Raw genomic sequence first — 24,698 nt, forward strand, 5'->3', positions numbered from 1 at the left:
TGTCCTCACATGGCAGAAGGGGTGAATGAACTCCCTCAGGCTTCTTACATAAGGGCACTAATCCCATTGTTGAGGGTTCTACCCTCATGGCCTAATGACTTCCCAAAGGCCCCTCCTTTTAATACTATTGCATTAGAGATTAGGTATCAAGATATGAATTTGGGGGTGGGGCACAAACATTTAGATCATATCACTTGTGGTCTATGTTTTCATCTCTATAAATTTAATTACAAGTATATAATCAAGAAATTCAAATTAAAAAGAAATTCAGATGGCATGTAGTTAATTTTTAGATACAATATGGAGAAGGGATTTTTTTTTTTTTGTAGAGTACTTTCTGACAAAGATATTTTTATGTTGGTATTCCTCTAAGTGCCTGGGGGTTTATAACATTTGGAGACATCTGATATTAGAAAATGTTCCTTATATTGTACTAAAATATTTTCTATTGAAAATTTTATTCACAAGTACTAGTATTATTTTCTTGACCACACAAGGCAAATCCAATTTATCATTTAATCTCCTTCTATATAACAACAATGTATTTGAAGTCAGCTATTATGTTCACTCTGAGTTAACTCTTTGCTCTAAGTGCTACCAGTTCTTTTAAAAATATGATGTCTGAAATCAAGAATAAATGCCAGCCAACTTTGATCTATTGCATTTTTATTTTTTAATCTAAGTTCAATTTATGTTATAAGAGCAAAATTATTGGTTTATACATTAAAATAGTAATGTTTTATATTCAAGACACTTTCATATATGTATTTCCTGGGATCTTGATAAGAACCTTGTCAATTAGGTAGAGCATATACTATAAATTAAATGTGAATATTCACTTATTATCATAAACATATATTATTGAAGATATTCTACAAATAAATGTGCTTCAATTATCAGAAAGATAGAATTAGTTATATATATATATACCATTTCAATATTAGGAATCCAAAGTTTGAAGAGATTCATTTATTGACTAATAAAATAATGGTAAACTGAGACCAGAATATAAATTTCTAATCCCATGTTCAATTATGAGTTTTCGGTACTACCATGCTGTTGCATAATTTGTATATATAAATGTCCACATTCAGAATTATGATATAATTACATATAGAACTTTTAAGCATATACAGTCTATTCAGATTCATGGAACCATTTAAAGATGTTAAAAACCACTTAGTGTGCCCAAACACTTTGAAATGCTGTTTTGGCAATTAAGATGTCAGGATTCCTCTGACTTCTTGAAGCTGAAAGGACCCAGGGAAGATTCTTTAAATATATTGCTATAATGAAAGAGAAATATTCTAATATATGGAAATTCCTGGTTTCAAACCTGATTAATATTTTTTTTTAGTTTTCAATAATTACTCTTAAAACTACTAGTTGCTTGGTATTTTTATTCTCAATGAGCATTAGTATATTAAGTTATTTGAAAAAAAACAGTAATATCCTAGTGAATGTTTATATAAAACATACTGTTTTACAAAAGGATCTAGCATTGAAGTCTATCAAGAGCTGAAAGGGATACCACATAAATACTTAGTGAAATTTCCACCTCCTCTTAAAATCAGACACCTGTGTATAGTTGGAAACGAGTCAGATGTGAAACACAAGCCTGTGGTTATTATGGAAGAATGCAAAAATCTATCAAACCCAGGGACTTATACTGGCATCCAGGAATAACTATATCGCTCTTCTTCCTAAAAAATGATACCTATTTTTACCTGACTTATTTACAAGGTAGTAGTGTGCTCTTCCTAAGAACATGAAGAAATAAGTCTAGATTCCCAGGCTGTATTTTCAGTTATCCTGATTTAGTAGGCCTACAACAGATGCTCTAAAACAAACTGTGTTTCTAATAAGCAGCCTACATGATTTTGATGTAGATGATCCATGGACGAGACTTAGAAAAACACCAGTCAATATCAGTTTTGAATATAGTCTCAAACTTCACTCCTCAATATGTTTATTTTACATTGGCTGTATAAGTTACAATTTACATTTTCCCGAGACACTTTTGGTATGAATTTTTAAATTGACAGATAAAATTGTATTTATCATGTACAACTAATGTTTTGAATAATACATACTTTGTAGAATGACTTTATCTAGCGAATTGACATATCCACTGCCTCACATAGTTATTTTTGTGGTGAAAGTAATTTATATCTATTCTCTTTGGATTTTTCAAGAATACCATATATTGTTAACTATAGGCAATATGTTGTACAATAGATCTCTTGAATTTTTTCCTGCTATCTAACTGAAATTTGTATCCTTTGACTTGTTGGTCCAACAAGTCTCTGGCCTCTCCCCTGATCCCAAATATTCCATCCCTGGTAACCACCATTGTACTTTCAACTTCTATGACATTGTAATATTTGTCTTTCTGTGCCTGTCTTATTTCACCCAACAATGTCCTGCAGGTTAATTTATCTTCCTGAAAATGGCAGGATTTCTTTTCTTTTTATGGCTGAATAATATTCCACTGTATATATATACCACATTTTTTGTCCATTCATCCATGAATAGACACATAGGTTGGTTCTATATCTTGGCTATTGTGAATAATGCTACAATTAACAGGGAGTGTAGTTATCTCTTTGTCATACTGATTTCATTTCCTTTGGATATATGCCCACTAATGGGATTGATTGTATTTAGTTCTATTTTTCATTTTATGAAAAAGATACATAGATAATACAGTTTTCCATAATGGCTGTATTAATTTATATTTTTACCAAAAGTATGCATGCAATGATTCCCTTTCTCCATATTCTCACCAACACTTGTTATCTTTCCTTTTTTGGATAATAGCCATTCTAACAGGTGTAAGATGATATCTCATTGTGGTTTTAATTTGCATTTCCCTGATGATGAGTGATGTTGAACATTTTTTCATATATCTTTTGGCCATGTGTGTATCATCCTTTGAGAAATGTCTATTCAGGTTCTTTGCCCATGTTTCAATCAGATTGTTTGTTTTCATGCTATTGAGTTGTTTCAGTTTCCTACATCTTTTAGACATTAATCCCTTATTAACTATATAGATTGAAAATATTTTATCCCATTCTATACATTATCTCTTTAAAAGATATCATCTGTTATTTCAATTCATTTTTTGCATGTAATGGTTCTTTCTGTGCATTGATTCTTTCTTAATGAATATGCTTATATTTTCCCATTTGATATCATGAAAGTGTAGTATACATCTCATCAGCTTGTCTGTATAAGCTTTCCTATAGTGAAATATCTTTTGTAAACATGACCGTTGAAACCTCTCTTCAACCTATCCTATACCGTGACAACTTTCCTCTTTCAAAAAATCCTTTCCCCATTTTATCCTCACAGACTTTCAAGTCTCTTTCCTCAATAATCCATTAAAATATTTTAGCCATAGCTATAATAATAACTATAATTATAATTGATATAATAAGCCATCATTTTATAAATGAGTTATAATTTTATTTGTTGTTATTAATGAGTTTATAATTACTGTATTTTCTTACCATGATAAATATTAATTCATAAAGGTTTTAGTAAAAATTAATATACTTGTTATTAGCTTTTGAAAATTCTACCATTACCTTATTTTTTCCAATCATAAGGTCAAATACCCTAGAAGATTTCTAGAACATAATAATAAAATGTTACTTAGAAAAATTCAGTACTTAAGAAATAGAGTAAATATTATAATATACCCGATTGTACTTCATCCTTTTAAGCATACAGTCTACTATAATACATTCTTAAAGCAGGGGAATCCTGGTTTATGATACTGTTGTGTGCTATGCAAAAACTTAATAATTCAAAATCCAGTTTGATTTATTCTGATGCAACTTACAAAGTTTGATGGAAAAAATGGGAACATCAATAATCCTCTGGTGTCATGAAAAAGAATGATGGAAATACAATTTGTGACAGCTAAGGCTTCTGGGAATTAATGCATATTGAATACTTCTGTCTCTCCTTTTTATTTCACTTTTTACAGATGTTGATAAGTGGACGTAATGTTAAATATATCATCTATAATCATTTCCCTTCACTTAATCACATTACTTAAAATATGGAAGGCATGTAATTTGGCTATGTACACATCATGGTGATTGATGACAGTATTCTAATATAGTTGACTGTGGCCATAACTACTTTTATTTATAATCTTCACAACTCACCAGTTTCTCCAGATTTCTAGATACTTTAGAAATGTATTGAGCTTAATACAATGCATAAATAATTACATTATTGTAGCCATAATAAAGCCCTATTCACAAGATAAATAAACATTTCAATTAAAATTTAACTGAAAAGTTGGCAAAGCTTGATATTTGTAAGCCTGTATTGTTGCCTTTTTCCTCCTAAAGATCCACTGATATACCTTGATATACCTCAGAAATTGAAGGAGGAAGCTTGTCAAGAAGTTTCAACTGGTTCTCAAGGATTAGATATACAAGATTTTTAGGATCCTTTGGATATGGCTTATAATTTATTCTGGATATTTGAAGTCATTTGTCAGCCACTAATTTTTTGACCATTTTAATTTAGCTCCACCAGTTTTAACATCTGTTACATTTTGAACATAAAGGTAATCAACAGCTCTTACCAGAACCCTAGGGAAATACATGTCCTTAAAGGTACATTTTAGTAGTCTACATATAGAGGTCTCTTGTAGTAAGTGGATTTGCTATGGACTATCTTTGAACTTAAATGAGAATAATAACAACATAACTCATCCAAATATGGTTCCATGTCATAATTGGCACTGGAAGATATGGATACACAATTCAGCAGAGAATGGCTGCTCTTCCTATTACAGCAGAAGACATGGCAATTAGATATAGCAATAGATTGGGCCAAATGAAATTTTTTTTTTAGCGTATTATGTGGGTACAAGTGTTTAGGTTACATATTTTGCCCATGCCCACCTCCCCCCTCGAGTAAGAGCTTCAAGAATGTCCATCCCACAAATGCTGCACATCTTACTCATTGTGGTTGTACATACCCAACACATTTTACATCAGAGTCTTTGTTTCCTGAACCACAAATTAAAGTTTTCAGATATTCTGGACATACAAGCTTGTAAATGATTTAGCTAAAACTGTCAAAGAAGCCATATGTTTCCCACTTATTTGTATACTTGAATGAAAACTATCTCTGATTGCATTTTTTTTTGCCTAATTTTAAAAAGTAAATGTAACAGAATTGCTCTAAGAAGAATTCCCACCAAAATAAATAACCAGAATAAATTATCTGTTTGTTGGGAAAGACTGCATATGTTGAGAATGAAATCTATATGTGAAACATGAAAGAGTGTTATTGTACTCTGTTAACCTCAAAGCAAATTTATATCATCCCGTGTCACATTCTGCCTTTGAGAGGTGAGAATTAAAGAATTCAAGCAGTGTGGTAAATTGAGAAAGATTCAGAGATAATTTAAATAATGGGAAAAAGAGTAAAAGTTTGACTTACAAAACTTTAGTTAGCTAGATAAATTTGTGGGCAGGATAAGAGAGTTCAAGGCTATTAATGTAGTGTGTATATATATATTGTAGAATTTAACTGTACTGATATTATAACCAGTCTGCTTTGAGTTCTGCACACTACCTACCAATGTGAATTTTGACAAAATATTCAAGGAGTAAAAAAAAACACAGATACACACACACACATACCTTTGTACACACAAATCTTTACACACACAAAGTTCAATCTTTATCCTTAGAAGAAGCCACATTAAAGGGATAATGTCTACAATAATAATTCCTAAGGTCATGAATAGCTATAGTTTGAGGAAGAAGAAACTTCCAGTCTAAAACTAAAAAAAAATAAAAATAAAGAGTAAAAGAGTTATAGAAGTTAAACCAAGAAAGAAGAAAAACAAGAAGAGTGATTAGAAATATAAACCTGGCCACTGAGTTTATCCTATGGGATGCCATTCAATGAAGAAAGGAAACCTGAATTTAATACCTTTGGCTTACATGATCTAAGAGTTTTTCCATGATCACTTTTCTTTGATCCTTCTGTTTGACAGTGACATCTAACTAAAGTCATCCCATTTAACCTTTTCTTTTGCATGTTGTGTGAACTACTGAGCAGAGTAAGAGACAGGACATTCCTCGGGAAGATCAGGGACCAACTACCAAGAATTTGGACTTTTGGCCTCAACTTATTACACTGATGGTCACTATTATTGATGAGGACAAAACTGCGTACACACCTGTCCTGAATCAGTAAGTACACTGTTTTGGAAATGAATGGATTTTATTCCACTAAACTTAAAAAAATATTTTAAGCATAGCTTATACTCTGATGACAATGACAAATGTTTCCAAAATGAAGCTGTAGAAAACAGAATATTTTTCTACTTTTATCAGCAAATATCAGGTCAGTGATACTATGAGTTATTAGTTTGAGCCCCATAGAGTATGATTGTTTACTTATGGAGTCAAATATTTCCCAAGATTTGATTTTTATGTGATGTAAAATGTTCCCTCTTTACTTTGGTTCCATTATTTCAAAAGAATAAATGTGCACTCTCCCCAAAACTAAAAAAAATGTTGAAGAGCTAGTGTTAAACATATTCTTTACTTTGGTTCCATTATTTCAAAAGAATAAATGTGCACTCTCCCCAAAACTAAAAAAAATGTTGAAGAGCTAGTGTTAAACATATTCTATTATGGCTTTTTAATAATAAAGATTTGTCAAAAAAATCTTCTTTTAAAATAGTCATGCATATTGATTTAAGAAATTTAATGCAACACTTAATAGAAAAAGTCCATTTTCACAAATTGCAACCTAAAATTTATGCCTTCAAGACAAGGTAGATGAATTAAAATTCATGACTGTTCTAGAAGAGTCTGTAGAATCATCATTTTATCAAAATGTCACTAGCTATGAGACCATGGGCAAATTACTTAATTTCTCTGCATCTCAGTTTCCTCCCATGTAAAATAAAGACATATTGCTAGTTAATTTCCAAGATCCAATTCAAATTTAATGTTGCACATTTAGGTTTTACTTCACACCTACAAGTTGCAGGCCAAACAAGCAAAGTAACAACAGACTGCCAACCAGGCACTCGCAATCTGGTGAACAAGGAGGGTATCTTGACATGTTAGTAAGATCTAAAATGATGTGGGCAGTAAGGATAGCAGAAATAGGCAAACCATGAAGTAGAACAATGAAGTCGATTCAGAGTCTCTATGGAGAACTGGCTTTATTGCTATTTTCTCTACTGGTCAAGACAGGGTCAAAGTTTATGTTGAGTACAATTAAAATTCCAATAACAGAGGAAATCAACTCACGTATTTCAGTTTTCACCCTTTCCTGTCTTTACTACCCATTTTACCTGCCCCCAATTCCTCCTAATTGTGGAGAAGGTGGTCATGTTTTTGATATGCAACCATGATAGCATTGTTTGCCTTTTCACTTTCTTCTCCATTCCCCTCAAACCTAATCCTTATACTCACCCCCCTTTCTTCCTGATGGCCTTAGTGTCTCTTGGTCACCATCCATACAGACTTCGCTCTTTTATTCTCTTCTGTTAGGACTAGATCTTCTCTCCTAATCCACGACATGTCCTCATCTCATCATGGTCCCTGGGAAGTCTTTCTCAGGTCTCCAGCAGCTTTGTGGAATAGACTTGTTTTCCCAGTCACTGTTTGGATCTTTCTTGAGGACAGAGTGTTTCCTGAAGACTGGGAGACTGACAGCTGTTTTCTAGACTGTGTCCTTGGGCTGGGATAGGCCATTTGATAAAAGATTATTGAATGATAACAAACATCTGCTGAGAAATACAAATTAAGTCATTTGAAGGGATTTTGAAATCAAAGATATTCATTACAATTGCAAAGTAACTTAAATCAAGCTATAGCCAGTAAAAGATACGTTATGAAATCATGGAATAAATGAAAATTTCCCAGATTGATTTTTAATCATATACCACAAAAATATACACAAAGATTTTCATTGACTTTTGTAATTGTAGTAAAGGAACTGGAGTAAATACACTTAGTTATGGCAAAAATAAATGTAAAATTATGAACTAAATTAAACCTACGAAGCATAAAAATTAGCAATGACACATGGAAAGGAAAGGAATGTCTGTTTTTTGCTTTTTTAAAAAATTTCAGAATATTATGGGGATATACACGTTTTGGTTACAATAAATTGCTTTTGTACAGGTTGAGTCAAAATTATAAGTGTGTCCTTCACCCAGATAGTGTGCATTGTACTCATTAGGTGTGAATTCACTCATCTGCTCTTCAAGTTTTTTATGTTTTGTTTTTTTTTTTTTTTAATTTCAGAGTATTACAGGAGTACAATGCTTTGGTTACATAAATTGCCTTTGCACTGCCTGACAAGCATGCCCATCCCCCAGATATTGCACACTGTATCCATTAGGTGTGGATTTACCCATCCCCTCCTCCCTGCTCTCACCTGCCTGATACCCTATGAATGTTACTTCCCATATGTGCACATTAGTGTTGATCAATTATTGCCAATTGAATGGTGAGTGCATGTGGTGTTTGTTTTTCCATTCTTGTGATACTTCACTTAGTGGGATGGTCTCCAGTTCTATCCAGGTTGTTACAAAAGGTATTAGTTCACCATTTTTGTGGCTGAGTAGTACTCCATAGTATACATATACCATATTTTGTTAAGACACTCATGTATTGATGGGTACTTGGGTTGTTTCCACATCTTTGCAATTATGAATTATGCTGCTGTAATCATTTGGGTGCAGATGTCTTTTTTATAGAATGCCTTTTATTCCTTTGGGTAGATGCCTAGTGGTGGGATTGATGGATCAAATGGTATTTCTACTTTTAGTTCTTTGAGGTATCTCCATACTACTTTCCATAGAGGTTACACTATATCATAGTCCCATCAGTAGTGTATGAGTGTTCCTATCTCTCTGCATCGTCAACATTTGTTGTTTGGGGACTTTTTGATAAAAGTCATTCTCACTGGAGTTAATTGATATCCCATTGTGGTTTTGATTTGCATTTCCCTGATGATTAGAAATATTGAGCATTTTTTCATATGTTTTTTGACTATTAGACTATCTTCTTTTGAAAAGTTTCTGTTTATGTCCTTTGCCCACTTTTTAATGGAGTTGTTTAATTTTTTTCTTATTGATTTTCCTGAGTTCTATATATGGATATGTAGCATGCAAATATTTTCTCCCATTCTGTAGGTTGTCTATTCACACTAATGATAGTTTCTTTGGCTGTGCAGAAGCTTTCTAATTTGATCAGGTCCAATTTACTTATTTTTGTTGATGTTGCAATTGCTTATAATTTTGTTTTTAATGTCAAGAGTTTAGAGCCACTTTTTCTCTGAAATCCTGGCCCTAATATTTTGAACTTCTCCCTCTCTTTCAAATCTCTGTTTTATGATTGTGTTTGGTCACATTTTAAGGACATTCTTAAGCTTTTTTTTTCTTACTGAAGATCATCCAATTTAGTTTCTCTCTTATTTTAAAAAATGCTTTAAGTCAATTCACCTGGAGATTGAGGTGTGGTTGTGGTGGCCATTGTTGCATTTGTATAATTTGGTGAGCTTTTTTTTTTCACATCTGTTTCTTTATTTACATAATGTGCCGTCACATTTAGGCTAAGTTACTCACCTCTATGATTACTTAGGCTAGCACAGTGTTTTCCAAAAAAGAAGGCCAGACCAGTAGCGTCAGGATCACATGGTTGGATCTGTAGCTGGATTTGCAGATTCTGAGCCCCATCCCAAATCCATGGAGTCAGAAAACCTGAAGTTGACACAGAAGTCCATAATATCAATAAAGGATCACTTGTGTGCCTGAAGGCACAGACCAACTGTAAGGGACATGTAAAGTTAAAACAAGTTTGGGTTTTATTTTGGAGACAATGGCAAGTGAATGAATGATTTAAAAATATAGGATTTTTTTTTGTGTGTGTGTGTAAGACAGAGTCTCATTCTGTTGCCTGGGCTAGAGTGCTGTGGCATCAGCCTAGCTCACAGCAACTTCAAACTCCTGGGCTGAAGCCATCCTCCTGCGTCAGTCTCCCAAGTAGCTGGGACTACAGGCATGTGACACCATACCCAGCTAATTTTTTCTATATTTTTAGTTGTCCAACTAATTTCTCTCTATTTTTATTAGAGACGGGGTCTCGCCCTTGCTCAGGGTGATCTCGAACTCCTGACCTTGAACGATCCACCCACCTTGGCCTCCCAGAGTGCTAGGATTACAGGTGTGAGCCACTGCACCAGGCCTATAGGACATTTTAAAATCTCTTTCAGTGTAATCTAGGATTATTGATAGAAAGAATTTATTGAATAAAGGTCTTATCGTTATCATGACTTTGATAAATAATTGTAATAATTGTAGAATATAAACCTGAGGGGAAAATGTCTTCTATTTTGTTTACTAGTATATATCCAGGCATATATATTAGTGAATGAACAAATACATTAAGGTTAATCTACACATATAGCCAGTGTCTTTTCTCTCTGTTCCCATGCTGTTGATTCATTAATGGACTGGAGTATTTCTTCAAGCAGTATTTTCTCAAATTTTAAAATTCTTTTTCATGAAGTAGCTTTCTAGATGCTTGTAGAAATTTCAGTATTTCATTGAAACCCAAAACCATTAAGCAGAGTAGTTTTATATTTAGGTATAGTTCTCTATTTACTGAAGTATAATTGAATACAACAAAATTACACATATTTAATGTGTATAATTCTATTAGTTTTGGCATATGTATCTAGCCACAAAACTGTTATTATAATCAACATAGTTAAGGTATCCATCACCCCAGTAAGTTTCCATGTGCCTTTTGCAATCCATGACATCCTCTAAAAACCATTGATCTGCTTTTTGATACTATAAATTAGTAGAAACTTTATCATTACATATAAATGTAATCATATATTATATATACTCTTTTTTCTGGCTCCTTTCATTCATTATAAATATTTGGAGATTAATGAGATTATGTTATTGTCTGTTTAATTTGAGATTAATGAGGTTATGTTATTGCGTGTTTCTTTCTATTTCTGAGCAATATTCCATTGCATGCATACACCACAATATATTTATCCAGTTATCTGTTAATGAAAATTTGAATTTTTTCCAAGGCTAAGTTGCTATGAATGTTTATAAGTTTTCTATAGACATATTATTTAATTTCTCTTGGATCATGAAGTAGATATATGTTTAGTATTTCTAAAAACTGTCAAATTGCTTTCCAAAGTGGCTGGACCTTGTGAACACTTGGTATGATTATTATTTTTTTAATTTTAGCAATCCTAATGGGTGTATAGTAGTATCTCACTATGGTTTTAATTTGTACCTTCCTGAATCTTAATGAAGCTGACCATATTTTCATATGAATATTTGCAATTCATATATCTTCTTTGGTGAAGTTTCCATTCCAATCCTTTTCCCGTTTCCAAATTGGAATGTTTATCTTATTATTTTTGAGTTGTAATAGTACCTTACATATTCTAGGTAAATGTCTGCCATCAGAAATAAATGTTGCAATATTATCTCCTAATTTGTAATTTTCTTTTCCATTTTCTTACTAGTGTCTTTTGAAACACAAAGTTTTTTTTTTTAAATTTTGATATAGTAGTCCAATTTATTGATTATTTTCTTTTATAGTTTGTACTTTTTCATCTTATTTAAGAAATCTTTGCAATACCCACAGTCAGCTTACAACCCACATTTATCTTCTAGATGACTTACATCAATGTCTATCATTCATTTCAAGTCAATTTTTACATATGATGTGGTAATAGAGTTTAAGTTTCTTTGAGTTTGTTTGCGTACAGTCATCTAATTTTTTCAGCTCTCACTGAAAATAATTTTCATTGGATTGCTCTGGCACCTTTGTCAAAAATAAATTCAATATATATATATATATGTCTCATTTTGTTCATTTATCTATAAATCTATCCTTATATCAGTACCACACTTCCTGGTTACTATAATTTTCTAATATACCTTGAAACATTATAGTATGAGTTCTTCAACTAAAGTTGTTTGGCTATTCTAATTCTTTTGCAATTCCATTTAAATTTTGAATCAGTTTGTTGATTTCTACAACAAAAATACCTGCTTGACTTTTGATTGAGGTTACATTAAATATATAAATCAATTTGGGAAGAAATAAAAACATGCCAATATTGAATCTTATGATTCATGAACATGATATATATCTCCATTTATTAAAGCCTTCTTTAATTTCTCAAATTAATATTTGACATTTTTAGTGACCCCCAGGTTTTGCACATATTTTTTCAAATTTGCTTCTAAGTATTTTTATTGGCATCATAAATGGTATTTATATTCTAATTTCCCACTGCTGGTAGTATATAGCTATAATTTTTAAATATATTCCTTTTATATCTTCAGCCTTTCTAAATTTAGTTCTGTTTTGTAGATTCCTTAGGATTATTTAAACACATGATATTCTTGTCTAAAATAAAGATAGCTTTACTCCTTACTTTCCAATCAGGATGTCTTTTATTTTTCTTGCCTTATTGCTCTGGCTAAAATCTTCAGTATAGTGCTGATTAAAACTCGTAACAGCAGACATCCTTGCCTTGTTCCCAATCTTTTGGAGAAAGCATAGAGTCTTTTATCATTAAACATGATGTTAACTGAAATATTTTCATAGAGGAAGTTCTGTTCTATTCCTAATACTCTGAAAATTTTTATCATGAATTGGTGTTAGATTTTGTCAAACATCCTTTTTACTTATATTAAGGACATCATATAATTTTTCTTTTCCAGTCTATTACTATTGTGAATAGTACTTATTGTACTTATTGAATTTTAATCTTTAAATCAACCTTGCATTCCTGTGATAATCTCTATATGGTTGTGGTGTATAATCCTTTTTATATATTATTAGATTTCATTTGATAAAATTTTACTAATGGTTTTTACCTCTGTGTTTATGAAAATATTGGTCTATGGTTTTCTTTTCTTGTAATGTCTTTTTTATGGGTTTGAAATCAGTATAATTATGACTTTATAAAATGAGTTAAGAAGAATTTCCTCCAGTTTGATTTTCTGTGAGAGTATTTGTAGAATTGGGATTTTTCTTTCTTGAGTGTTTGGTAGAATTTACCAGAAAAAAATCATTTGGCCTGGAGTTTTCTTTGTAGAAAGTTTTCAAACTATAAATTCAATTTCCTTATTAGATGTAGGGTTATCTGGGTTATCTGTTAGGTCTGATTAAGTTTTTGTAGTTTGTGTCTTTCAAGGAATTTTTCCATGTAATCTTAGTGGTCAGAATTTTTGTCATACAGTTGCTCCTGCCATTCTTTTATCATCCTTTTAATGTATTAAATCTGAAGTGATTTTTTTCTCTCTCTTTAATATTAATATTTTGGGTATCCTTTTTTCTTATCTAACTGGATGAACATTTATGAATTTTATTGGTCTTTATAAAGAAACAGCTTTTGGTTTTATTAAACTTCTGAATTGTTTTTGGTTTTAAATTAAATTGATTTCTTCTCATTTCTTTGTTGTTGTTTTTCTTCTGTTAGTGGAGACAGCTGTTAAGTGTCTATACTAGTAATCCAGTGAGATGATATGAGAGCCTTGTATAATAAGCTAATAGAGAGTTAAGGTCAGATCTATGGTATATTTAAGGAGATAAATCAAAAGACCTTTTTGATTAACCGCATTAAGTGGAGTGTTAAGGAAGAAAGTAGAGACAATGGAAATGCTATATTTATAAAGGCACCATTAACTGAGATAAGAAATACAGGGAGAAGTGTCAATTTCAGGAAGTACATAGTGACTTATATTTGGATATATAGAGACTTTGTTACCTGTGTGACTTCCAAGTATCATATGTAGTAGGCAGTTGTATACTTAGACATGAAAGCCCTTTAGACTAACATCAATTAAATACAGAATGTAGGGAAGGTTTACTACATATGTCTAAAAGTAAGACATCTGAATTCTTTTTAAATATGCATAAAATTTTACTTTCATTTTATTTAAACTATTATTAGTTTACATTACTTTGCTTTTGCAGTCCTAACCAAAATATAATTTCCAGTCATTCTGTTATTCTATTTGTTTGCATGCATTGTATTATTAATATTATATGCAATTTCTTTCAGATTTCTCCAAAAGTATATACATACAGTCAAATCTCAATTTATTTTCTCTCTTCATTAAGAGTATATAGCAGAGAGTATCACAAGACATTGAGTAGAAAATGGACCAATTGAAAAAAACTTGTCTATTCCTTTTGCAAAGATAAAATATGCTTTTATTTTTCACCTCAAGCTATGTGATGAGCCAGAATGTTATTTTCAAATTGTATGTTTTAAAAGATAGAATATTTCATTTACCACCATACAGAAGATTGGGTTTAAGCTACTTTGATCAGGGGTTTGCATCTTGTTCTTTCTGTTTTGGAAATAATTGTGTTCAAAGTATTAAAGGTATTGATTTCTTCACTTGTGCTATGGATCCCCTAAATTATTTTTGTATTTAAGAAATTGTTATGAAAATGTTCATCTTACTGAAAAGTACACAGACTATATAATAGAGCCTTGTATGTTCACTGCTCAAATTCAACAATTATCAAATTGTTGTCATATTTTCATCTATACTCTTGTTTTCATTTTATTTTGCTAAATTGTATTAAACAATTCTCAGACATTATGTCATTTCGTCCCTCTATACTTCAGTATTTATCTTCAAAAATTATGGCTAATTTGTTTTGTGTATTGCAGTGCCATAGCACAAGTAATAACATTGACAGTAATGCCTTGGAATTGTGTAATCCCTGTTTCTTAATTAAATGTTCCTGATTTCCTTAAAAATGCCTTTTTATATTGCTTTGTTTCAATCAGGATCCAAAAAAGGTGCAGACAACATGTATGGTTATTATATGTCATAAGTCTCTTTCATTCTCATTCAGCCCTCCTTCTTTCCATTTATTTCATTTATTCATGCCATTGACTTATTTATTCATGCCATTGACTTATTTATTCATGCCATTGTCCCTTAGAATATGCCTCTTTCTAGATTATTCTGTTTGCCTCCTGAGGTATTATTTAACTCTTACCTCCATATTCAATACTCTCCTAGTCTGGAGAATAACTTTCAGTTTCATTTTTTTTTAAAAGCACAGGTGGTTCTGTGTACTTCATCCTACATCACATTAGGTGGCACATTAAGTCTGGTTGTTCTCCTGTGGTGATGCTAAGACTGAGCAGTGCTGACAGCTTGATCTCTTCATTAAAAAGTTCCTTCATTAGCCTTTCCTCTAATGGTTTCATTTATTTATGATCATTTCAGAATTCGTTATTTGATTAGGGACTGCAAAATAGTGGTTTTATAATGTCATCATTCCTTAAACACTTATTAGTTAGACTTGTTTATAAGGAAGAAACTTTCCTTCATTAATTAGGGTTACTTACATGGTTGTCCTGATATATAATAAATATAGGAAAAATAGGTAAATACTTAATTCTTTCTTTTAACATAAAATATTATATCTCATTCTTTTCTTTCCTTCTCCATTTACTTTTATTATTTTTTAACAGTTTCATTTCAATTTAGTAAATATGTATTGAATATTTAATATGTGTCAGGTACCATGCAAAGTTGGAGTCATAAAGATTTATTAATAATTGAGAAAAAAGATATGTACAAAATTAATCATGGGTCTGAAGTTAATCATTGTGCCTGCCACATTCACAAGTCATTCTGGGATTAAACTCTTCCTCCTACAGACCCTTGTAGAGGCAACCTAATGAGACAAATCTTCCAGGAGAAGAAAACTTAGGTTCACTCTCTGGAACTTGACTGTGAAATTCCAGAAATCTGACAGTTGACAAGGAAAGGAGATATTGAAAGTCTACAAGTTTGGAGACAGCTGTGGCAGGTGATCTGAAATAAATAATGAATTAAAATAAAGTATGAACAGAGCTAGGAGATAAACAGAGTTGAAAGAGAAGGTAGTTCACAATGAAAAGAAATGCTTGGAAGGAAAATCAGAAACAAAAGTAGCAGAGTCATAGTACTGGCAGATTTCTTGAGTGAGGATCCTCACTTGTGATCATATACTACACTACCCAGAGCTTCAACTCTGAAAGCAGTGAAAGCCTGACTCCACTGGCTGCTAAGCCAGTTCAGGTTTTGTTAGGTTCTAGTACAATATGGCAATACAATTTTGTGTTGTTTCTCCATTACCCAAAATATTCTTTTTTTTTTTTTTTTTATTTATGTCTTGGGGGATATCACAAAATTTTATTACACTACTCAGAATGGCATGCAATTTAAAACTTATGAATTATTTCTAGAATTTTCCATTAAATATTTTTGGACCATGGTTGACCTCAGGTAACTTAGGAAAGAGAAACCTAGGAAAGAGAAACCGTGGATAAAGGGAGGAGGACTACTATAATTGCATTGTTTCACAAACTAAGTCATTCTGTCGCAGGAACACCTTGCAATTAGATTTGCTTACCTGCCTGTGAAATGCCTTTTTTTTAAAATTTCTTTCTTTTTTTTTTATTTCATCATATTTTGGAGGTACAAATATTGTTAGGGTTACAAACATTGCTCCTGCCCCCTCCCTCCCCCTGAAATGTCCAATCCCCTGGTGGTGTGCATTGCACACACCATGGAAACATACATCCCTTTCCTCCTCCCCACTCCCGCCTGCCCACCACCTGCAAAAATTACCTTTTGAGTGTGGTGGGGTGCTAAGGAATGGGGACCTGTGAAGGCGCCACTTCGCCCATTGGAAAGCTGCCATATTGGATAGGGGAGTAGCATTTGGAGAGAAATAGCCTAGCTCCCGGTTCCTTGGTAACCAAATACCAGGGGAACTCAGGCTGAACAGGAGCTGTGGCCCCTCCCCCCTCGTTACAGTAGGGAGTGCAGCTTGAGCCAAGAAATTCACAAGTGGTTGCTTCTCTCCAGGGAGAGAGTGCCCTAGCCTGAGGTCCATGCAGATAGAGAGACCCACTGCTTTCCCATTGGGGGCTTATGGTGGAACAGGGGTGCACATTTGGGGAGCTCTCTGCCAGCCAGCATTTCACAGAAACACACACTAGCGGGTCAGACACATGGATTGCAGGGGAAGTAGGAGAGCTGGAGTCAGGTGATGAAGGAACTCACAGGGACTGATCTGACAGCAATCTGCTGTGGAGTTCCAGCACTCAAGCCTTTAGGCTCCTCCCTTGGGAAGAGCCTTCCTGGTTTGGAGAGCTTGTCCTGAATCTCATACCAGTCGTTGCCCCCTTGTGTCTAGAAAAGCAACTTGTGAGCACCAGAGAGGCTTTACAAAGCCTTTCAGACTCTTGCAACTCAGCCACAATCTGCTTTACTCCTCCTCTGACCTCAGTGGGAATAGAGATCAAGGAACCTCCTGGCAGCTACAGGGTCCCTCCTAAAGCTTGGGGCACTCATGTGCTCCACTTAGGGCACCAGAGTTTACCATGGGCAAAAAAGAACATCTTGGCAGCTGGCTCTTCCACATAAACATCAACTAATGACATGGGGAGCAACTCTATAGGTCAGCATAGTGCCTTCTAAGTCAAACAAACATTTGACTCACAAGTACTACCTGCCATCTCAGAGATTAATCTGGGGAACCAACCCCAATTCACACTTCTGGGAGGAGATGAAGACAGCAGGTCAGAGGCAACCGAAGAGATTCATCAAACCTGCTTGAACACCCCATAGGCAACTCAGGACCAGCACTCATCTCCCTGCCACAGTCAGACATTGATCTTTGGCGAACCAAAAACAGGCCTGCAAGCCACACTAGTACTCCCAGATCTCGATTGAGAGGCCAGATGAGAAGGAATCAGTGAAAGAACTCCAGAAATATGAGAAATCAGAGCAAAAGTACCCCACCAATGGAAAATAATAACTCCTTACAAATGGATACCAACCAAAACAAAGATATTGAAATGGCTGCTAAAGAATTCCAAATATGGATTGCAAGGAAGCTCAGTGAAATACAAGAGAAAATGGAAACCCTACATAAAGAAACCACAGAAACAATGCATGAAATGAATGAAAAAGTCATTTAAAAAATCAAATTATAAAAAAATATAGAACATCTGGAAATAGATAATACATTCAAAGAAATACAAAGCACGAGGAAAGTTTTAAAAATAGAATAGATCAGGCAGAAAAAAAGCTCAGAACTTGAAGACAACACCTTTGAATTAAAAAACCAGTCAAAGATAGAGAAATAAGAGGAATGAACAAAGCCTAAAAAAATATGTTATTATGTAAACAGGTCTAATATAAGAATTATAGGCATAAATGAGGGTGAAGAAGAAAACACCCAAGAGTTGTAAAACCTATTTGAAGGAAAAATTGAGGGAAACTTCCCTCACTTAAAAAGTTTCTGCACAGCCAAGGAAATAATCAGTAGAGCTAATAGACAACCTGCAGAATGGGAGAAAATATTTTATGTTATACTGCCAATAAAGGGCTAATAACCAGCATCTACAAAGAATTCAAGCAAATCAGCAAGAAAAAAAAAAACAACCCCATTAAAAAATGTGCAAAATACATGAATAGAACTTTTTCAAAAGAAGATAAAATAAAAATGCTCAACATCTCCAATTATCAGGGAAATGCAAATCAAAACCACAATGAGATGTCACTTAACTCCAGTGAGAATGGCTTTTATCAAAAAGTTTCAGGCCGGGCGCAGTGGCTCACGCCTGTAATCCTAGCACTCTGGGAGGCCGAGGCGGGTGGATTGCTCAAGGTCGGGAGTTCGAAACCAGCCTGAGCGAGACCCCGTCTCTACTAAAAATAGAAAGAAATTAATTGACCAACTAAAAATATATATAGAAAAAATTAGCCGAGCATGGTGGCGCATGCCTGTAGTCCCAGCTACTCGGGAGGCTGAGGCAAGAGGATCCCTTGAGCCCAGGAGATTGAGGTTGTTGTGAGCTAGGCTGACGCCATGCCACTCACTCTAGCCTGGGCAACAAAGTGAAACTCTGTCTCCAAAAAAAAGGAAAAAAAAAAGTTTCAAAACAACAGATGCTGGCATGGATGTGGAGAGAAAGGAACATTTACTTGTACACTGTTGATGGAACTGCTATCTAGTACAGCCTCTATGGACAATAGTGTGGAGATTCCTCAAAGAACTAAAAGTAGACCTTCCATTCTAGTAGGGGATCCAGCAATTCCACCACTGGGTATTTAACAAAAGGGAAAAAAGCCATTTTATCAAAAATATACTTGAATGATTATTGCAGCACAATTCACAGTTGCATAGATGTGGAATCAACCCAAGTTCCCATCAACTCATAAGTGGATTAATAAAATGTGGTATATGTATACTATAGAATACTGCTCAGCCATTAAAAAAATGAATTGGTAGCTTTTGTAACAAACTGGATGGAACTGGAGATCATTCTTGTAAGTGAAGTATCACAAGAATGGAAAAACAAACACCATATGTGCTCACTATAAAGTTGGATCTAATTGATCAGCACTTATGTGCACATATGGAAGGAAAACTCAGCAGAATCAAACAGGTGGGAGTGGGGAGGAGAGGATGGGTGAAATCATATCCAATGGGTACAATGTGTACTATCATGGGCATGCTTATAACTTTGACTTTAACTGTACAAAAGCAATCCCTGTAACCAAAACATTTGAACTCCCATAATGTTCTGAAATGTAAAAAAACTTGGAGATAAAACTAACTCATGGGAACATTATCAGGAGATCTCCTTTGAGGAGATAATGAATGGGAAGCACCCAGCCTAGTGTCTGCATTAAGTAGGTGCTCTACAATGGTGATTTCCATCTCTACTGCCTCAAGCTCCCTGCCCTGCATGGTGAACATGAGGACTTATTTATTTTGATGTCTTTAATCTGAAATTACTGGGGAAACTTAAGAAACTGTTCTCTTTTTTTTAATTTTTTTTTATTTTTAACTTTCAGAATATTATGGAGGTACAATAGTTATCTGAATTCAGTATATTGTGTCGGTAATTTGACGCAGATGCACTACACAAGTTATTTAGGCTCTCTCTGGCCATCTCAATCTCCTTTGCCATTGCCAGCTAGCATTTTCATTGTCTTTATAAAGCAGTGATTTCAATAATTAACCTAGGGCTACCTCCGATTTTATATTTCATATTTAAATTAAATATATACTTAAAGATTTGAATTCATTAAAATAATGCCTTAGGTTGTAAATGAAATAAAGGGTAAACAAAGGATAAAAGGGCAATAGGCTTTAAATGGCACTGATAATCAACTCCATTTTAGAGAAGCTAAGTACAAAAGGACAAATTATCACCACAGGAAGTATTCAATTAGATGAATTCGCACTCCAAATGCTTAAGCTGATTTTTCACCCTTAACTGCAATGTTATAATTATATTTTAGTTTCTCTATAATATAGCTTTAATTCGTAAGACTAGTTTATAATTTACTAGTGGAATCCTGCTTAATCAAATTCATTCTTGGTTGTTCTCTATGTTCATGACATTGGCAGTTAATTGCACTATGACTGGTTAAAAAATCTTAAAATGAAGAACATATTAACAAAAGCTTAATAATTTTATAATGTAAAAAGAGCACAGCAAACTGTCTCTTGAGTTCTAGCTATGATAAGGAAGTTTCAGTTGCATACAGGGAATAACAGAACCATTGCTTACTGATTTGTAACATGCACACACTTTTTCTTCAAAGATAAACATTGCATATCAAAATAATACTTCACATTTAATGAATTCTAATTTCATCTATTGTGACTAATGAATCAGTATTATCAAATTTGGCAGTGGCAGATTATGTTATCGTTATTTCACTAAGAAATTTGCAAGATAATAAATTGGGTTATTAAATTATGTCTCAAGATCCAAGGTTTAAAACATTTATGCTTTGTATTAATTGCTGTAAATTAAAAACAGGAGACATTCACATAATGGTGGAATGGATCAGTTATTTCATTAAACCTCTGCTTTATAAATGATAGATTAAGTTAATCTATGACTGCATTAAAAATGAAGAAGAGGTGGAGTTACACTCTAGAGAATTTAATTAGTGTACAGGAAAACTTCACAAATATGGATTGGTATAAGAACCAATTTAAATATATATACATATATGATAACATATGAACACTTAATGTACCATATTTATGTATACTAGAGTTAACAAGTACATATATAATTCTAATAAGGTTAGAAAATGGTTGAGGAAAGTTAAAAGTTCTTTCAGTCTTTCTTTTATGATGGTTTGGAATTTATTTGTGATTAGCATTTGAATCGTTAGTGTGTAGTTCAGGATTGCTGAAGTTTGGAAAATCATTTACTACTGTGAATACATATAAAAATTTTCCTCTGCAATCAAGGTTATTGCTATTAATTTTAATAATAATTTTTTCCCTAGAGACTAAAAACCAGAAAATACAAATATAAATTTCCATTCAGTTCCTGTGATGATTTTTTTCACATTAGAAACCAATGGAATCTAAATAATATTATATTTTCTTATGTGTCTCTTTTATAGTTAGAATTTCATTATCATCAGCAGCAAACATTTAAGTGCTCACTATGTGCCAGTGACTATGCAAAGTATTTACATATAAAATCTCATTTAATCCTTACAACAACCTAGAAAAAGTCCCAAGTTACACAATTACTATCATCTCCATTTGACAGATGAGGAAATTGAGTTTTAAAGAGATTATTCTCTGCTCCACTGGGTACATTAGTTAATAGCATAGGGGAAATCAAATCTCTGTCTTTTGGATTGCATTGAGGTTTAACCACTGTCTTATAATACTGTGGATTATGCAGAGGAAATAGCCAAAGCTGTGTTAAATTTTAGAAAATAAGACTCTAGCAAGTATACAGATGGTATAGACTTCTTAGCTAGCCCACAGAGAAGGCAGAAGTAGTCAACTATGGAGTGTGTTGTAAGAAAACAACTCTTGTTTTTAAATCATGATTTGGTGCTGGAAAGATAGCATTAAAAAAGCATGTAAAATTTGGTGCCAAAGTGAGACTATATATTTACAAATCAATGAAGGAAGTTTGGACACAGTGCAAAAAACAGTATTATAAAAATGTGATTATTTTTTACCCCCTTAAAAATGGAAACTAAAATCTAGCCAACAGTTAATAATTACTCAGAATTTGATAATAAAATATATCTTATAAGAAAAATAGAGTATCTCTTGTCTCACTCTAAGCATTGATTTTCTTCTGCCATTTGTTGTATTTTACTCATAACTGTGAAATTTTCTCCCCTTTTTTCACAAGACAAAAAGAAGTAAATAAATTGTTTTGGAAACTATTAGCTATGCAAATGTCACCAGCTTATATTCTGGCTGTTGGAATTGTTTAAATTATATGGAAAGGAAAAATTATGTATATACATGTATATATTTTATATATGTAATATCAGTCAATATCAATTAATAGCAACATAATTATATGATAAAATGTTATAATAATATAATTTAAATAATATATAATTTAGAAATAATATAACTGTATAAATATAATTATATAAATAATATAATAGATGATATTATATAATTATATAAGATGTATAATTATATAAAAATAAATATAAATTATATAAATTATTTATATAATTAGATAAATAAATATATAAATTGTATAAATGTATATAATATAAATAAATGTATAAATATATAATATAAATAATATATAAATATATAAATATAAATAATAGATTTATATTATATAATGTAAATATATTATGTTTATTAATATATTAAAATAATATATTCAATTGTAATACTATAATTAGTATGATGATATAATCAATTAATATTCTACTAACATTAATTATTGATAACATTATAATTATATATATACAAAGAGAGAGAAAGAGAAAGACTGTATAAATACAATTAATATTTTCTGGTAGTGAAGGGATGCTAGGTGAGAGAAGTGTAGGGGAAGAAAAATATCTTTTCTTTCCAACCTCTCTGTTCTCAGCTGGGGCCCCTGTAATAAAAGACAGATTAACAAGAGAAAAGTATAAGTTTATGTTATACAAGTTTTATGTGACATGGACATCTTCATTAGGAAATAAAGATCTGAAGAGAGAGTTAAACCTGAGAGTTTTTTGGCTGGTTTTGATGAAGAATGGAGAGTCTTGCAGCTATACCATGCTCCTTTCCTCTGGCTATAGGATTAGCACCTCTCACACGAGAGTCTCAGCACCTGCTTCAGAGGAAGGTCAGAAAATTCTTCCAAGGTTTTATGACTTGCCTCAGGGACAAGTTAGAAAGTCCTTCCTGCACATTCCATTTCTCAAATTCGTTCAGCTTAAAATATTCAGTATGCCAAGGTGTCATATTTTGGAGTAACATGTCCTGAACCCCATCAGAAGAAAAGTTTCTTAATGATATAGAAAACTGGTTAAAAAGAAAAGGTATTCCTATTTTTTTCATCAGTTCTGAACTATAAAGCAAATGCCAATAAAATCATGTCAGTTTAATTAAATCCTGTCCAGGTTAAAATTATGGAATTTACATAGTATAAAAGCACCAATATTATCACTAATTCTTAATAAGTGAGCTGCGACCCAGTTTATAGTCCACTGTGTACTTTTCTTTGCCCTTATCATTCACAGCTATTTAATCATTGCTAATTCTGCCTTGAATATAACAAAGATTTCAGAGGGAGGTGACACTTGGGCTATGCTTGGAAGGGAGAGAGAGTAGTTATCACATAGAACTTGAGGAGGAGAGAGAACAGGAAAGAAGGAAATGATCAGAAGATAAGGGACCTCAGACACAGAGAAATAAATAATCTGAGTGACTAGAGCAAGGTGACAGTCATGAGTTGAGACTTTTATATGCTAATGAATGTATTGACAAGCAATGATTTTGATGATTTTAAAGTGGTGTTTTGAAATAGTATGGTCTGTGCTTTTAAAAGGTAAATTAGGTGGTAAGATAGAGGATATGTTATAAGTAGAAGAAAATGAGGCAAAAAGATAAAATAATGCAATTCTAAAGGCGAGTGAAGATAAAGACTTGAATTAGGGATGTGAAAGTAGGAATGGGGAAGAGACAGACAAATGCCATGGATATGCCAAAGTATGAGTCTAGGGGCAGTGAAAAGGAGGAGAAGCTGCAGATTATGGCAGAGGTTGATGACTACAGTAGCTATCTAGATTCATGAGCGAAATAGTGATGTCATTTATTTGACTAGGGCATATGAGTCAGAGTCAGAGAACTACTTCCAAGTGTATCAAAAACTATAGAGAAGTACGGCTGGGCACGGTGGCTCACGCCTGTAATCCTAGCACTCTGGGAGGCCGAGGCGGGCGGATTGCTCAAGGTCAGGAGTTCGAAACCAGCCTGAGCAAGAGCGAGACCCCGTCTCTACTATAAATAAAAAAGAAATTAATTGGCCAACTAATATACATAGAAAAAATTAGCCGGGCATGGTGGTGCATGCCTGTAGTCCCAGCTACTCGGGAGGCTGAGGCAGGAGGATCACTTGAGCCCAGGAGTTTGAGGTTGCTGTGAGCTACGCTGATGCCATGGCACTCACTCTAGCCTGAGCAACAAAGCGAGACTCTGTCTCAAAAAAAAAAAAAAAAAAAAAAAAAAAAATCTATAGAGAAGTAGCAAAGTAAAATAAAAATACAGGCTTCAGAAGAACTTATCTAGATACGAGGTAAATAAGGAAAC

At 33.0% G+C, this 24,698-nt stretch overlaps 1 protein-coding gene across 1 annotated transcript in view; it reads left to right on the plus strand.

Moving 5' to 3' along the window:
• The window catches only part of UNC13C (unc-13 homolog C), a 493,476-nt gene that overhangs the window by 296,348 nt on the left and 172,430 nt on the right, over positions 1-24,698 (plus strand). Inside the window, exon 17 of the mRNA XM_076004387.1 lies at positions 6,100-6,233. Within this exon, the coding sequence (XP_075860502.1) occupies positions 6,100-6,233 (134 nt within the window). The remainder of the gene's footprint in view (positions 1-6,099; positions 6,234-24,698) is intronic.

The sequence above is a fragment of the Microcebus murinus genome, chromosome 6 (assembly GCF_040939455.1).
Source record: "Microcebus murinus isolate Inina chromosome 6, M.murinus_Inina_mat1.0, whole genome shotgun sequence".
NCBI classification, from domain to species: domain Eukaryota; kingdom Metazoa; phylum Chordata; class Mammalia; order Primates; family Cheirogaleidae; genus Microcebus; species Microcebus murinus.